The sequence below is a fragment of the Xiphophorus hellerii genome, chromosome 12 (assembly GCF_003331165.1).
Source record: "Xiphophorus hellerii strain 12219 chromosome 12, Xiphophorus_hellerii-4.1, whole genome shotgun sequence".
NCBI classification, from domain to species: Eukaryota; Metazoa; Chordata; class Actinopteri; order Cyprinodontiformes; family Poeciliidae; genus Xiphophorus; species Xiphophorus hellerii.
Window position 1 is genome coordinate 6,343,151 of NC_045683.1, and position 17,773 is coordinate 6,360,923.

At 36.9% G+C, this 17,773-nt stretch overlaps 2 protein-coding genes across 2 annotated transcripts; both read right to left on the reverse strand.

Moving 5' to 3' along the window:
* Positions 1 to 569: 569 nt before the first annotated feature.
* Positions 570 to 2,645, reverse strand: LOC116730113 (granzyme K-like). Its single transcript, XM_032579123.1, has 5 exons — positions 2,251 to 2,645; positions 2,007 to 2,148; positions 1,518 to 1,662; positions 1,158 to 1,433; positions 570 to 1,073 (listed from the first exon to the last, which is right to left on the reverse strand). The coding sequence occupies exons 1-5, from the start codon at positions 2,297 to 2,299 to the stop codon at positions 912 to 914; spliced, it is 774 nt and encodes a 257-aa protein (XP_032435014.1). The 5' UTR covers positions 2,300 to 2,645; the 3' UTR covers positions 570 to 911.
* Positions 2,646 to 4,560: 1,915 nt separating this feature from the next.
* Positions 4,561 to 7,673, reverse strand: LOC116729275 (granzyme K-like). Its single transcript, XM_032577694.1, has 5 exons — positions 6,773 to 7,673; positions 6,526 to 6,667; positions 5,346 to 5,490; positions 4,991 to 5,266; positions 4,561 to 4,906 (listed from the first exon to the last, which is right to left on the reverse strand). Exons 1-5 carry the CDS (start codon positions 6,825 to 6,827, stop codon positions 4,751 to 4,753), a joined length of 774 nt encoding a protein of 257 aa, XP_032433585.1. The 5' UTR covers positions 6,828 to 7,673; the 3' UTR covers positions 4,561 to 4,750.
* Positions 7,674 to 17,773: the final 10,100 nt, after the last annotated feature.

A 17,773-nucleotide genomic window follows, 5' to 3' on the forward strand; every position in this document is an offset into this window, starting at 1 on the left:
AACACATGAAGTATTCGGATAAACACCATCAATCTGAAATGTGTGGTGGCATTTACCAGATCAGAACCAGTTTATTTTTTTAGTACTAGAAGTCTTTAGCAAACAGCAATCTGACAAGAAAGAGGGCTGAGAGAGAAGGGGGCAACATACAGCAGATGGTCATAGACCAGGAATCAAGCTCAAGACAACTGCATCACAGGCAACAACCTCAACACATCGTTCATTTGCTCTGCCAGCTGAGCCACTCAGTGCCTCCAGAACCAATGTTATTCAGCAGCTGTGAAGTGGAGGTTTTGTTTTTTTATTTTTACCACTGTGGTGCAGCTCACATTTGAAGATTGGTGGGAACATAGAGTCAGAAATAGAATAGACTTAAGTCTTCAAAATCAATGCAGAATAAGTATTCGGTAATAATGGGTACATTTTGTGGTAGTATGAAAATCCTCCTCTAAATGCTCCTCCTGATGAGTTCCACCTGGAAGCCACACATTCAGAGGAGGAAAGAGGGAAATGACACACAAACATTTTATTTTTGCTTTTATTTTATTATCATAGCAAATATGGTCACAAAGATACTTCAACTATTGACTTGAAAACAAACTTGGGTACACTTCTTCCTTAAACAAAAATTGTAAAAAAAAAAAAAGTTATGTTTTTTGCTGCAGAAAAGGATTGACTCAGATATTAGCTAATCCTATAGTACAGCGCAAGCAAATAAATATTTTACTCTTTATTTGTTTAAAGTGGTTTTCAGAAATAGCTCAAGCCTGGCTGTGAGAAATAAAAACTCAGCATTTCATTTATTCATTTGGTGTTTGTACATAAGCTTTTTGCTAACATAACGCAGGCTGAATTACAACAGAGAGCAAAACAATAATTGAAAGAGTAAAACAGCAACTCAAGAGCAAGCTTTATTCATTTGCAGGTGTCTTCATTGTCTTTTTGATCCACTTAAGGTGATCTTCGGTAAGGAAAGCGTACACTCCAGGTTTGTTTTTGATTCCACACTTGTAACCAAAAGATGCAACACCAACTACAGCTCCATTGCACAGTATTGGCCCTCCTGAATCTCCCTACACAGAGAGGAAAAGAAAACCGGCATTTTACGGGAACAATGGCATTTTATCTTAGTGTAAAATACCATTAGGATTTCTTACCTTACAAGTGTCACCTTTGATTTTACCACTGGCCCCAGCACATATCATGTTCTTAGTTATATATGGATGAAGTTGGTAATATTTTTTTGAGTTGCATTTCATTCTGTCGATCACTGTCACATTGGCTGACATCAAAACATCTGACAAAGTAGCTCCATCTTTTTTGGTTTGTCCCCATCCAGCCACCTTACAGACTGAACCGGCTGCTGGCTCTTTGACAGCTTCACTCAGTTTGAAAGTGCTCACCCATTTGGTTTGCTTCACTGCCTTGTCCAGCTGGAAAATAAAATATCACTATTATTTTATATTATGAACAATGTCAGTACAGTTAAGATCACTAATTTTGCAAAGTACTCTTACCTTGAGCAACATGAGATCGTTGTTTTTTTCTTTGCTATCATAGCAAGGATGAGGAACACTTCTTGATACCTTAAGAATCTGCCTGTACTGCTGTTCATTCTTCTTCTCCTTAATGGAGTGCACACCCACCAACACAGTCTTAATACTGAGAGAGCAACAACATATTACACAGTAAATGGGTCTGGAGCAAGAAACATTACATTTAAGCCTGTGTGGTAAATAGCAGAGCAATTTTGGAAATAAAAAAAGTTAGTAAAATTGCAGGCCATAATGGTATTGTATTTGTTATGATCATATTCAAGTCAACATTAAAAAATGATTGGAGGTTTTAGTCACCACCATCAAATAAAAAAACCGGCAGTAGTGACACAAACACACTTTAGGTATAAAATGTGGAAGTTGAAAATATCTTGCTTTGAAATACTGGTTTGTGATTTGCACAGTGCACAACAAAGCAAACTAAATGCATAAAAGAGTTCCTGTTTTTACCCTTCACAGTGTGCAGCAGTCAGAACCCAGTTTGGATCAATTAATATTCCTCCACAGACTGGTTCGCTTGACTCCAGCAAAGCCATGTAGGGCAACGAGTGGGGCTCCACTTCTTTCCCATTGATAATTTCAGAACTGTGACCTAACACAGAAAGTTAAAAAGGTACAACACATCCTATAATAGTAAAGAGGTGACATTAACTTTCTTCTCAAGTAAAATGGCAGCACTTAAGATATTACTCACATGAGTTGATCATAAGGAAAAGGGCAATGATACCCCTCAGAGAGAACATTTTGTCTTATGTCAGTCTTGGATCTGGAGATGAATGCGCCCCTCAGGATGCTGACCCTGACCCTTTATATGTGTTTCTCAAAGGATGTGGTCTGACCATGGAAATGCATTATTAAGCAAAACGCACGTAGTGATCCGGTAAGCTAAAGTCTGTGGTAACACTAGATCAGAACCAAAGCCCTTCAGAAGCTGTGAGGTGCAAGGTTTTTATTTTTATTTCCTCAACATGCAGCTCAGAATACAAACAGGTGAGAACACAGTCATGAGCAGAGGAGACTTCAATATTCAAATTTCATGCAGTGAGTTATGACCTCTAGTTGCAAATCAAGAATGGAAACATTTTGTGGCATTGAGAACATCTATATTATGTAGTGAATGCAGGGGATGGTTACCGTGGGAACGTCGGGGCAAAGCTTTTTGAACCAGCAAACTCTACGCTCAGTAACCAAGCCCTCCCTCCAGTTGAATGTTGTTCTGAAAACTTGAAATGAAAATGAAATAAAACTTTTAACTTATAATTAGACATGGGAACATGCATTCGTTAAACAAGGATTTGCTAAAAAAAAAAAAAAAAAGTTCAGTTTTTTTTTTGGCATAAAACTGTACACCTTTCTTCTATTGAGGCCAACATTTGGGACCCATTTATCAGCATAAAATAATTAGTTATTTTCTACGTGGTTCCTTTTAAATATTGCTTGTTTGAGTTATTCCTGAGCGTGTACAAAATAATTTTTGCATTTGTAACCTGTAAAATAGTGTACCGTGAGTATTGTCGGCAAAACCTATAAGGTCAGAGGTGACACAGAATGACACATTTTTTGAAATGTGTCATTCTGTGGTATTGTTCTCATTCAGATACAAAGGATCTTTATATAGTCACGGTTCAGCATATGCAAAATTATTTGTCAAACATGTATTTTGTTGTCAGTTTATTGACATTTAACAGGTTTATACAGTAAGAATAGTTTCCATCTAGTGGCAGAATTAAGTATTACATTTCAGAGTCTGCCATAGTTTGATGATGTCACAGAAAGGAGACAATGCAGGAGGTAGAAAGTATGGGCTTTTCCTGAGTAACATTGCAACTTCTCTTAGTTTGAGCTGGTCTTTGAAATCACTAGAATTTAAAATTGATATTTCTGTTGATTAAGAATAATGCAGGTGTTTGTAAGAAGGCAGCATTTGTTTTTTTTTTTTAGGAACTTTTAGTTTTTAGCTAAATGTCACCTTGTGAGCAAATTTATTATACATTTAAGTGCAAACTATTCTTTGCTGCTGTGTATTATTTCTGAAAATGTGCATGTTTACACTTCTCAATTTTAACCTACTCCAACTGGCTTCAGTAAAGAGTCAACATAAGCATTCTTGTGGTGGTCATTTTGGAGAGGAGTTTATCTGAATGTTGACTTCAACAAGGCGATGGAGGATGAGGATATGACAACAGGAATCCAAATTATTTGTGGAAAGTCTACATATTGGTAAATATTTTAGAGCATAACTAAAATAATCAAAAGAAAGTGGAGCATGGGAAGCTGAAACATACCTTGGCACGATGTTACTTGACAAGCAAATGTGTTGGATATTTGGAAAGCAGCCAGTCCATGAGTGCCATTTATTTTCTTGGACTCTGATTTGCTGCAGCATCAAAATTCTGTGGTAGCGTTAAGGAGTGTTTCTCTGTGCATATCAGTGCATATTAAAGTAGATCAATTTTTGTTTGAACTATTAAAACAGGCCGATAGCGTTTTTGGTTGGGGTCCCCAGTATTATCTGGTTTTAACATTTTTGAGGTTGCTTTGATCCCTAAGCCCACAAAACCAGTAGTCCACTGAATTAGATTTTGCTCACCAAATTAAGGTGTTGACAACAAGCCACTAATTGCCACAGATGAAATCAGAGACTTTTTTTTGTAGAACTTTGTAATTCTGTCATTGTGTTCCATGATTAGTAACATGGAAAACCTGGTTTATCTGCTGTTTGGTACCAATAATAGCTGAAGAAAATGGCAACATCTTTTTGCCATTGTTATATCTTCAATCTTGATACATGTCTGAAATGTGGACCATTTGAATAGTATCACTTGTTTCCAGTCACCTTCAAGTCAAAACACAGAAATAGTAGTTGACTTTCTTTTGATCTTCCTACAACCTGTTTTAGTTGTAGGTAAAGCAGCATTCTAGCTGTAGCAGAGAGCATCACCTAGTGACCTAGTAGGAAAACACACACACAAGGGTCATTGGTGTTGACTAATTTGACAGTACATGGCCAGAAATATATTTTATTCGTTATTCTTTTATATAGGTTCTCAGAAACTGTTTTCAAGGTTTGATTTAACTCAGTCTTTTGTTCAGTTGTCTGCACATGCATTCTTCAGCAACATAATGCAAGTCAAATTCGAATGGAATCGCAAAAGTGCTTGAAAGAGTTAAACAGCAAAAATGAAAAGCAGGGTTTATTCATTTGTCTTCATTGTCTTCTTGACCCAGTTAAGGTTGTCTTCAGTGAGGAAAGCGTATACTCCAGGTTTGTTTTGAATTCCACACCCATGCCCAAAAGACGTAACTCCAACTAGATCTTCATTGCACAATATCGGCCCTCCTGAATCTCCCTACAGAGAGAAGAAGTATGTAAAATGCATTTTAGGGAAATGGCAACATTTAAATTTGGGTAAATGGCTGGTAGGCCCACTTACTTGACAAGTGTCGGCTTTGATTTTGCCATTCCACCCGGCACATATCATGTTCTTAGTTATATAAGGAGCAAGGTTGTAATAATCTTTTGAGTTACATTTCATTCTGTCGATCACTGTCACATTGGTCGACATCAAAACGTCTGACATGGTAGTTGCATCATTTTTGGTTTTTCCCCATCCAGCCACCTTACAGACTGAACCGGCTGCTGGCTCTTTGACAGCTTTATTCAGCTTGAGAGTTTTCACCCATTTGGTTTGCTTCACTGCCTTGTCCAGCTGGAAAATAAAATATCACTATTATTTTATATTAGAAACAATGTCAGCGTAGATAAGAACACCAATTTTGCAAAATTACCTTGAGCAACATGAGATCGTTGTTTTCTTCTTTGCTATCATAACAAGGGTGAGGAACACTTCTCTTCACCTTACGGATCTGCCTGTACTGCTGTTCATTCTTCTTTTCTTTGATGGAGTGCACCCCCAGCAACACAGTCTGAATCCTGGGAGAGAACAAAAGCACAGCATGGTTAAACTTAATATCTGACAAAATAGTCAGATATTAAGAAATCTTTTTATTACAGGCATGTAAACATCTGGTTTCAACTGTTTATAGCCCTTTCCTTTCTAAACAAGTCTATTAATATTCCAGGACTGATAAATTACAGATTATCCTTGATATTTTTTTTTACCGCTGGAGAAGAAAAGCTTAGACCCACCTTGACTTTGCTCTCAAGTTTGAGTAATCAATGATAAAGCTGTATGTAATATATAAAAGAAAGCAACAACATACAATAAGAACATGTTAATGAGTCATAAGCAGTATTCTGACTCTGACCTGGTTTTACGTGTTGCTAAATCTCTCAAAACTTGTTGTTCAATTGGAAAATGAAAATGAAAATTCAAACACAAAATGTTTAATGTAGGATGACAGTTTTCTGAATCTTTGTGGCTTTTGATGTTTCTTAAAGCGAGTGACATTTGTACCTAAATATAAGACGTCTTTTCCTTCCTTCACATGTTATGTGCTTAAATGTTGAAGCCACATCGACCGTGTGATGCATGCAAACTTAGAAATTTACTTCACATACTTCACAAAAGACTGAGACTTTTTTTGATATTCGTATGAGCTGGCCAGGCATTGCTCAGTCTGAGTCATACAAACATACTATCATAAAATTTGGTGGTGCACAGTCTTAAACTAAATCCCTTTTTCGTCTATATTTTTTCTGATTATAAAAACAGAGCAAAAAGCACTCTACACATGAAAAGCAAGAAGAAAATGGCTTTCTGTTGCTATGTACTCAGGCCATCTACTCAGTTTGAAATATTGGCTCTTGAATTGCATGGGGCACAACATCCAAAAGTGCAGAGCGGTAGCTTCCTGTTACAAACCTATACATTGTTTAATTTGGTTGGAAGTGCAAGAGAAAACAACATATACGCAGAAACAGTCAACGAAACAAAGGATTGTGTTTTCTATTTCTAATCAACCTGAATCCTTACAAAATAAGGAAAAAAAAAAATATTGTTCTTACTTTCTGCAGTGTGCAGCAGTCAGAACCCATTTTGGATCAATTAGTATTCCTCCACAGACTGGTTTGCTTGACTCCAGGAGAGCCATGTAGGGCAACGAGTGGGGCTCCACTTCTCTCCCATTGATAATCTCAGAACCATGACCTGGCAATACATCCAGAAACAATTTTTGATGTTATAGGAGAAAGCTGAACCCTTGACTAAGGAGAAAATTAAGAAAATGACAATACTTAAGAAAGTACTACTCACTGAATTTGATAAGAAACAAGGCATAGGCAGCAATGAAATCCCTCAGACAAAACATTTCCTCCTATCAGGGTGTTTGATGTTGAGAAGAATGTGTCGATCATAATGCACAATCTGCCCTTTATGTCTTAGCCTCAAAGGATGTGGGTTGACCATGGAAATGCATGAATCAGCAAAAAAGGTGTGATCATAAAATGAGGTCAGATCTACCACTTATGAAGTGGTAACGTTTAGCACTTCTCATGGTGCCCAACAGGACTGTGGTGGAGGTTTTTATTTTATTGACATCACACAGTCCCTGAGAAGAGACAAGTGGCAACTTTTTCCAGACCTTACATGATTATTTCTCAGAGATACTGTCAACTTGGAAAACGGCATGTTGTCCAAGACAAGTCATTATGTGCAAAATACACATTGTATCGCTATTGTTATGATATAGAAATAAAGCTATTTAGCCTTAATGATAAGGTTTTATTTAGAAAGGGGAAAAACAATTTTTGTATCAGAGTATAATTTAATTGACAATGTACCTGGAAAAAAAGTTACTGCATGTGGGGCTCAAACCTCATGGAGAAAAACTATTACAACTTTTTATTGGATACAGACTTGGGAACACCAAGTAATTTATTAAAGTATCATGATGTCCCGGTTCCTGTCATATTTTATGCTGCACCTCTGCTCTGCTCCTCCCGCTCCTACTGGCTGTTGATTGCCGATTCCTCCCACCTGTGCTACATAAATAAACTTCTGCTCGGCACTCATTCAGCACAAGACTGTCTGTTGTCATCCATATCCCTGCAAGGGATCAGTCCCTATCTGTACATATAAACAATAACGTGAGGAACGTTCTGTTTTGTGTCACGGAAATGGACAAACAACAGATCATTTTTAGATCTTTGCAATGCCATCAATTTTGGAAGTATATTTGCTGTGTTTAAACAGTGTTTGTTTGAGACGGTACAGCTACAGCTGTCATAGAGAGTGCCACGCTCAGAGGTGTTTGTAAGTGGCTAGTCTACTAGTGCAGGGCCAGAAATATAATATTTTACTTTTTAATCCTTTAATAAAGTACTTTACAGAAACAGGTTTCAAAGTTTGCTGTAACAAGCTAAAGCTCAGTTTTTATTTGTTCAATTGTTGTCTGCGCATACGTCTTCAGGCAACAAAATGCAAGTTGTGTAACATATAGGAGAGCAAGTAAAGTGTTTGAATGAGTAAAACAGACATCTAAGACACATCTATCCATACTTAAACCAAGATCTATCCTGAATATGAGTAATTATAGAATTTAATTCTTGCAATATTCTTGCAATATATGTTGCAAGAATATTAAAAACTTTGTGTTTGATTCATTGACATAGGCAATATTATAGTTTTGGTCTTGTACAAGTCTTAAGCTGCAAAATTAAAAATAGAAGTACCTACTCAAAAACAAAATATTTCATTTAAAATAGCTGCAGAGAAAACATGCTGACATGTTGCAACAATGTGAAACAAACACCTTAGCTAAAGGCAAACAATCAGAAAAACATCTCACTATCATTTAAAATAGAGACATTATTTTCCTTCCAAAAAAATGTTGTTAGCTTATCTTGTACCCGAAAATAGCAACCCAACTATACCTCAAACATTAGCTTGTATTAATATATAGAAATTTATGTATATCATGTGTAGAGCCCTGGAAATATGTTAAGAACGTGATAATGTTAAATTAATAGGTATAATTATCTTATTGGGCAAGCATTCATTTGATTTAGTATTTAGTTAGAACAATTCATTTGGTTTATGACTAAATATGTGCTCAAACTACTTTATTATTTTTTATTTCATAGATTTCTGTTATGATAATACCCCTTTAAGAAAGACACAATGCATGATGGGAGTTAAAAAGTTCATGACCTGTGAATAGATACGAAAGGAGAGAAAACTACACACGCTGTATGCTGAACCGTGGATTTTGTTTAATAAAGTTGCACAAAAGCGAAGACCTTTGAGTTTTTTTTTAGTTCTTTTTAAGGGTGCAACACATGTTGTGAAAAAATTATATACACATTTATTTTAGAAATTTATAGAAATTTATTTTGTTTTGTGAATTAAAACAAATTCAGCAGAAAAAATACACAGATTTTAACTATTTAAACATAACAATATTGCATGATCACAACTCTGGAGTCATTTAACATTCTGCAACGGCATATTCACTGTGGTATGATCACAAAACTTTAGTCATACTGCTAATCCTCATCTGTCACCTAAATCATGACACATTTAGTATGCTTAACTGCAGGGACGTGCGGTGAGGTTCATAGCTGGTGAGGCACTGACTTAATCATATTCAGATTTACAAATATAGACCCCCTGCATGTTATTGTTTACGTAAGGAAATTACGCGCATGTGGACAACGCTGGAGGGCAAAAAGACTATTTCCGTTCACTCAATCAAACTTGGACATGTAGATATTATTCATTTCGTGCTGTGCTCCACAGCGAAGGGGAAACCCGTTAAAGTACAACCCAAAACCACGTCTTTTGTCGCTCTCGGTATCAGCGCAGCTACGCACAAACTCGTTGCCACAGCAACTGACAACAACGACACAATAAAAAACACTCAAATATTTCCCACGCAAAAAGCAGAACATTCAGTCTGTTGCAGTAGTATTGTTGTAGTATTATTTTGCGATTATTAATTAATTGCTGTGGTAAGAGGAGAAAACTATAAATATATCGCTGCACTTGACCTTATTGTATGGCTAGCTCCATAACTAGCTCGCTTACAGTATCTTACTCTGCAGTTGTGGAATCACAATGTCTGGGATCATGAGCGCCCCCTGCCATGAGGCAAGAGAACTGCCTGCCTCACCTCGAATCTGTTCTCTGCCGTTTTTGATCGCTCTTCAGCACATGAAACACGTTACACACACAATTGGTGACAAAAAAAAAACACTGTACATTATATACATAAGTTAAATTATGGAAAATCAGTTCATACATTAAATGTTTTTTTAGCCATTTTATTGGCGAACATGCTCTCAGAATGGCAGCCAGTGCAGTCAGCGAGAAGTTGCGCAATCCCAGGTGAGGCTCAGCTCGCTGCTGCCTCACCAGCTTCGCTTCCGAGCATTTGAATGGGAAAATGCAGAAATTCAGCGATTTTGAAGAAAAAATAATCTGAACTTTTTTAAATTAAATGAAAAATAGGTATAGTACAAACCACAGGGTGAAAATAGCAATATAAATGATTTTATCATTATTATTTTTCCATGATTACAGGTGAGGCTCTGCCTCACCTGCCTCCCCTGACCGCACGTCACTGCTTAACTGAAATTGATTAGCAAATTTGAGTTTATCTGTTGCAAAAGAGTAGTGGCAGTGGGTCGTTCCAAGACATTCCCATGAATACAAGATCTCCTCTCTTCCACAAGATGGCCTGTCTGTAGAGACTTTGAGTTCTTGCTTCTTAATAGAGACACACAGATGGAGAATTTGATTGCGAGATCACAGCCGTCTTTCTCAAGAAATAATGAGCCTAGAGGGTTTATGTAAGGAAACCTCAGATGTATGATCTGAGCTGATGTGTAGCTTATCTGTTCATGCACAGAGTTTGACTGACAGTCAGTCTATTAAACGTAAGTGCCTGTGAACTAAACGGATTATATAAATATAAAACTGAACTTCATTAATGTGCATCTATGCAATGTACACAACAATGTAACACAAAACTAGCATCTTGAAACTTTTCACAGCTTGAACTAAAAATAATTTAATGTCTCCTTAGGGTCAAAATAAAACTTTTTTCTTGGTCGCTAAAATATGAAATTTTCCAGTTTTTCTAACCCAGTTCTGTGTGGTAACAGTACAACAATCGTTGAATCTGCTGACGATCTGTCTCCGACCCTCTCTGTGGATTTGTCTGGAGATGAGATAAAATAATGTGTGTTATTAGCACATAAGTACTCACATGTATATTTGTAGGCAGAGAAATAAAAACTTGCCTTTTTTCACAACAATATAAATGTACCAAAATGAAGAGACCAATAAAACCAGACTGAATAAATCCAAAACGATGAAAAGGATTTTGTGAGTCTTATTAGATGTCGCTGTGGAAGAGAAAAGATGCTCATGAGAACAAATTTCTTTTCATTAAGACAAGAGTCTTAATTCCTCTTGTATTTTATTTACTTTCAAGGCCTTATCCAACTACTAAGCACATCTTTCAAAGCAAAAACAAGATTTTGAAATAATTGTGCTGCTTTAAAACACAAACAATTGTTGCATTGTTGGGCCATTGTTGCAGGATGATTTTTTTTGTCAAACATCAAACAATCAAACATTTGCACTGAAATGTTCGATTGTAATGTGGCAAAATGTTCAAGGGGCATGAGTACTTTGCAAGGCACTGTACTTTTAATTGTCTATATGCTACAGATTTGCATCAATATTGTATTATTTCCCTTAAAATTCTTCCCACCTGTTTTAGCTTTTAACATGGTAGGATTATCTTGAAGAATCCATTTTCTGCTGGTCCCATGCTCAATACGAATAACAACAGCAGAAACGTATATGAAGTACTCTGTGGCTGCACTTAAGTTGGAGATGCTGATGCTCATAAGGGAGGAGCCATTGGTGCAGGGGTAGGACAGCGTCTCACAAATGAAGCTACATATTGTCACATTGTAATAGTGAGAAGTCGTCTGCATAAGTGCAGAGATGTTCCAGCTTAGATTCAAGTGATCGATGTTCACAAAGTCCACGGCCACTGACTGAGGGGAAACAGGCCCTGGAAGATTTAGATCAAGATTTAATTAATGGGAAATTAGGTAAATTAATTACGAGAAAAATAATATTTTAAAAAATATATATAAATTAGGTAACACTTTATTTGAAGGGGTGAGCATAAAACTGATATGAGACTGTCATAAACATGGCATAACATCTGTCATGAACATGAATGACTCTTCATAAACGATTACGACTGTTGGCCTGAAGTGTCACGTTGTAAATAATGACACTTTTAATGTAAAGCTCCATTAAAACTTGAATTTAAAGTCCATTAAAACTGGCAACTTTACATTAAATGTGTCATTATTTATCGAATGACACTTCATGACAACAGTCGTAAACATTTATGAAGACTCCTTCATGGTCATGACATGTGATAGGTCATGTTTATTACTCATGTCTCATGTCAGTCTAATGCACAGCCCTTCAAATACGGTGTCACCAAAAAGGATATAACACATTAAGTAAACTGAATGAAAATGCATCTTTGTGAAGCTCTGGTTGGCTCCAGCTGAGAAGATGTGAGCATTGACAGGATTTATGGCCAAGTGCAGACAAAAACAGAATTACAGTCATTAAAATCCTTGGATTGAGTTATTCACCTATTCATGCACACATTCACACTCAGATGGTGGGAAGCTAACCGGATAGTAGCTACAGCTAGACGGAGGTGAGGCTTCCATGCACAGGTAACACTGGGTCCTCTGACCACCACCAGCAGGCAAGGCGGGTGAACTGTCTGTCCCAAGGACATAACGACAAAGGTGGACAGAGTGGGAATTTAATCGGCAATCCTCCAATTGAGGGACGAACTCCCACCATCATCGTCCAGATGGTGACAATCATAGGTAAAACACTTTACCTTACTTATTATAGATGTTCTTCTTCGAGAACACATTTTTCTGAGAAGGATGTCAAGTCCAATATATAATATTGATAATATATACTATGACCTTCAAAAGTGCACATGTCTCTGTTGAAATGCTATGTTGATGAGATATAAAAAGTTAGATCACAGTTAACAATTTAAAAACTTCAAAACCTTCAAGTCTACATACACTACACAAAAGATAAGGGATTTGGCATGAAATTCCAGAGTGCACATAAAATGCATCATAACCTTTGGAGAAGAACATAATTCTAACTTTTTTGTCTCTTCAGGGTTTCAGTACTTATTGTGTAACATGTTGTTCTCAAAAGATCAACCACAAAAACCACGACAAGTTTCTGATGCATTGGTGCATCACTAAATGCTTTTGTTTAATGACAATTTGCATTTAAATCATCCTCTTCATCATGCCGTTCACATTATGACAACATTAGACCAAGAGGACCCCAAGGTTTGATCAACAGCTCCTCGCCTTTGTGAGGTTTCAAAAAGGATGTTCTCAGAGGTTATCCCCCCTCCCCAACGCCATGTTTCCACTGCATGAGCCAGGAAACTGAGACCTCCCATATGACTGCTATGATTCATTAATAGTTTTGTTTTCACTGAAGACCCCCAGCGATAATGAGTCAGTGAAAACCGTCTCAAAAATGAACTATCTCTGAGATGACAGATGTGCTATATTTCTCAGCAGTACGATGATGTAATACACGCATTCCTAACAGGGTGGTGAAAATGTGTTAAACAGAAATTTGTGACTGCTACAAAAGTGGAACATTTCATTTGTTTCGTTAATCTTCTGACATGTGAGTTGGTGGATTCATCTGAGGGAGGGGGGCTTCCATCTCCAACAGGTGATAAATTCACGAGGAAGCCCTGAGACCAAACATCTTCTCTTTCCATTCCATCTGAGACAACAGATCTGTAGACTTATAGGGAGTAAATCATGAAGGGTTTATTCACAGTAAATCTTAATAAATATAATACAATCTAATGGACTTTAGATTCACCACCTGTGAATTTGCATTGAAGGAAGTCAAACAAGATCCAGATTGTCTCCCAGATTCTTAGCTGTTCATCTTTCTGCCTTCCTCTTGTAGCAATCCCTTTTCTCAGCCATGGTCACCATCCTAATGCCTACAGTCACAGGACAAAAATCAAAAACCACTAATCCAGTAGTAAAATAACAAGGTAAGAATTTTAAATAACTAATTTTCTGTTGATGAGAGATGACCATCCAGTACCTGCTGAATAACTGCTGTTTCCAGGAAAGCGCTGACACTAGAGACAAGTGTGACTGAACACACCACATGCTCTACTTGTGGTCAACATCCCCAACTAAACGTAAAACAGAAACAGTGAGACACCACAAACTGTCACTCTAGTACAAATATGTCTCAAATTTCCCCTCATAGAGACCCCCACCATTTTTGTGAAATGGTTTTATAGCTTTTAGCTCTCATCATCTGTTCCCTGTGCCGATACCTCTACCATCCCAACGCCAGCTCAGACAGGTTGACTTTAATCTGGACTAGGTTGAAAGTGTTCCAGAGATATCCAAAGATAAATGGCAGAACCCGGTGCAACAGCAATTCCATCACAACTACAGTCGAGAAGATAGGTGTCCGAAAGGTCAAAGATAGAAGAAGAGTTGGACTAAAAGAGGCTAATGAACTCAGCTGAAACTGATAAAGAGAAAATTGTACTGGCTTAGTTATTTTTTTATATATATACAGAATACAGGAAAGTCAATTTCCCTTTTCTGTATAACCAACATACAAAACAAGGAATGTTACTGCACGAAAAAGGCAACTTATAACTACAACAATGCTGCTTTATGTCTTTTAATGGGTGCATGTAAAAGAGAGCACATTATCATTGATCATAATTGTTACTATTTTAAATGTTTGAGATCTAAAATATGATGGTGCATAGTTTTAAAGCTTTTAAGCTTTGACATAAGAAACTCTTTGAGCAAAACCACCATAAAAACCCATCTGCCTGTGGTCAGAGACCACACTAGCAATCAGTTGCATATGCTGAGAAGAATGTATTTTCAGCCAATTTAGTCAAAGTTGAGCATGTTCAGATATTGACATTTTACAAGACCATTGTGCTACTGTTATAATATCATACCAAGAATGTGCAAATAAACGGTTTATTCTTGCAACATTAAGTACATTTAATTCCTGTTTTTAGTTGCATATCATGGACCTCGAGAATTCTAACCTTACAAATTTAACACACCATTACATTTTATGATTAGTATGCACGACTTTCTGTTTCATGCACACAAGGTACTTTGCATCTAGAAGTTTTATGGACAATCTGTCTTGCTGCGCATTAACAAATGACCTATTTTGATTTAAAGCCAAAAACAACTTCATGCAAGTTTTATTTTGTGCTTGAGCTGTGAGTCATATTGACCATAATGACCATAGTTCGCAGTTGATCTTCTTTATAAGAGGAGATTTCTGTCTTTAACTAAAGAAGAGTTTATCTCTTCTGGTCTGTAGACAAGAAGTGTGGTTATACTTCTAACCTCACTTCCTTAACAGAAAGGTCTGACTCAAAGCAGAACATGGAAATGTCTTTTGCACAGCTGTGTATCTTTTGCCTAGACTTCGAGTTATCTACACGTGACTGAGCACAAGTGAAAAATTGAAAAAAGCTAAACTTTTATTTAATGTTGATCAATGGAAAAGTTAAATCTTTTTTAACTTTCCTTCCCTTCTGTAAAAAATATTCTTTCTTGCATTAGTCATTCAGTAGGGATTGTGTCTTTCCCTGAAAATTCATATTGGCAAAATTCTTCAACTCACATGTTCTCTCATTAACATCTGCAACAACAAAACAATACATACATACATGATTTGATTTATTATAATTTAAAGTATTGCATGATGCATGCAGACCTGTGTTTTTCTTATCAAAATGTTATTCAAATGTACTGTGATTTGTGCAAAGGTTCTTTATATCTATATAGGACTTGTAGAAGACTTTTATGTAATGTTTGAGATTAGGAACTACATAAATATAAGAATGCAAGTCGATCTAAAGACAAACACAGGCCCCAGTAGCTTCTGTTGCTTTAAGTAAGAAATCTGCAAGAGTTTGTAGATTTCATAACTTGACTAGACAAGATGATTTTAGGTATTGAGCAGCACAGAGATGCTAATTAAAGCAGACCTGGAAAAGTCTAAGTTTAAGCTACACAAAAACACTTCTACAGAGGAGTTTATATATGTATCATAGATTTAAAGGTAACAATTTGGGGCTTTAAGAATTTATTAGAATCTTTCACAAATGATCCGTCTCTGACTGTACAAAGAGACTAGTGATAGAAGCCATCAGTGACTCCGCAGTTACAAGCTCCAGTAGCTGAGATGAGAGCGACTCTGCATACAACTGTTGTCAGTCAAAGCTATATGGGAGAAAATCGCTGATATCAAGGCCCGACTAAAGTTACCCAAAAGGCATGTTGGAGAAAGTTATGATTAGTCCAATATTTAACTTTCTGCCCATCAGTCAAGGCAATATTTTTGGCGGACACCATCCTTCCTGTGAAGCAAGGTGGGAGCAGAGTCATGTTGTGGGGATGCTTCACTGCAACAGGGTCTCAAAGCTGGTGAAGGCAGAAGGTAAAATGAATGCAGCAAGAGAACTACGGCTTCTTTATTGTAAAGCAAGAAGCCTCCAGCTAAAGACTCACATATGGTACAACAATGTAGCTGTTCTGGGGTGGCCCAGTCAAATCCCATAGAGGGTTTGTAGCTGGATTTGAAAATGGCTGTTCACAGCGAATTCTCGCACAACCTTTCAGAGCTTGAACAGTTTGCCAAGAAAGAATGGAGTAAAAATTGAGAGCAATCACAGCTGTTCTGTGATTGCTACCAAACATGCATATACTAAGTACTAAATTGAAGCAGGGGAATATTTATGCAGTCAATTAATCTATGTGACACGTTTTTTATTTATTTGCCGTTATTTTGTAGACATCCATTTTCACTTTGATATGAAGGGGGTTTATTTGTAAATGTCTTTGTCAAAAGAAACTAATTACGTTGATCATGATTGATTTGCAAAATCATCCAAGGATGTGAATACTTTATTATAGGCACTGTGGGGCAGTAATTATATTTTTACCTGGCACAGTGAAAGTACAAGCTGCTGACAACATTAAATGAAATTCTTGAACATTTGCCACCATGAAAGATTTAAACTTGTACACCACTTTTGTTTTTTTACTCAATATGAGAGTCAAAGACCTCTGAAAAAGCAATTTTTGCACATCTTTATTACCAACCTTATTTGTTGGCATTTCTGCTTACGCCCATCTTCTGGATCTCACAGAGCGTTGCTGTGGTGAGTTTAAAGTCACAAATGTCTTCTGCAGTTGCCCACCAGAGATGACTCAGCTTCAAATGCCACAGAAAAGCTTGATCAATACAGCAATTTACCAACTTTATGTGCTTGTAAGAGATGGGAAACTGTTCATATTCCTATAAACCAAAATGAACTGAAGTGAAACTACACTCAAACCATATGTCAAGACGAGTTTTTTAACAGCTGTGCAAATGTGTTATTGCAACACTGATGTGCAGTGGTGTGTTCAGTGGTACCCTCAATGCGGGTAAAAAGACAGCATCGCAAGGACCCTGCAAGATGCACAACGTAGTGAAGCATTTATTTCATTTTTATTGCACAGTGCAATGAAACCTTTATTTTCTCTACAGTGCACATTTATGTTGATGTTTTTTATTAGTTTGTTTGCATTTCCATAGTATACTTGAATAATATTAAATAAAACATGAACATGTATGTGTCTTTAATGTCAGTGAAATAGTTAAATATATCTTACAACCCAATGAATAAGAAGAACAGTTTGCAAGCTTGTCATGGGCAAGTGAGAATAATAAATATGTTTATTTTTTGATATACTATTTTCACAAACTGGAATTTTAATCCTAATTTACAATAGTTAGTTTCCTGATCACATTTAAGATTATTTATGATCTTTATCAGAAGGTGTTACAGAGGTTTCTGCATCACCTCGCATGTCTTATTGCAGGACATTGTGTTCTTGCATGTGGTTTCTCCGTGACAATTCGAGCTCCAGCCTCCGACAGAAGGTGTAAAACTCAAAGAGAGAGTCACAGCGCCCCCCAAAGGGCAGCGGCGTACTGGCAGATGGACCTCCGCTGCTGCTCCCACGGATGCTCCGCCTTTGTTTGTATGCGACTTCTTCGGCTTCGTTGTGGCCCTTTGAAGAAGAATAAAAAACATTGGGCATGAGAAATTGTACATTTCATCAACTTTATACTTTGGCAAAAGTAATA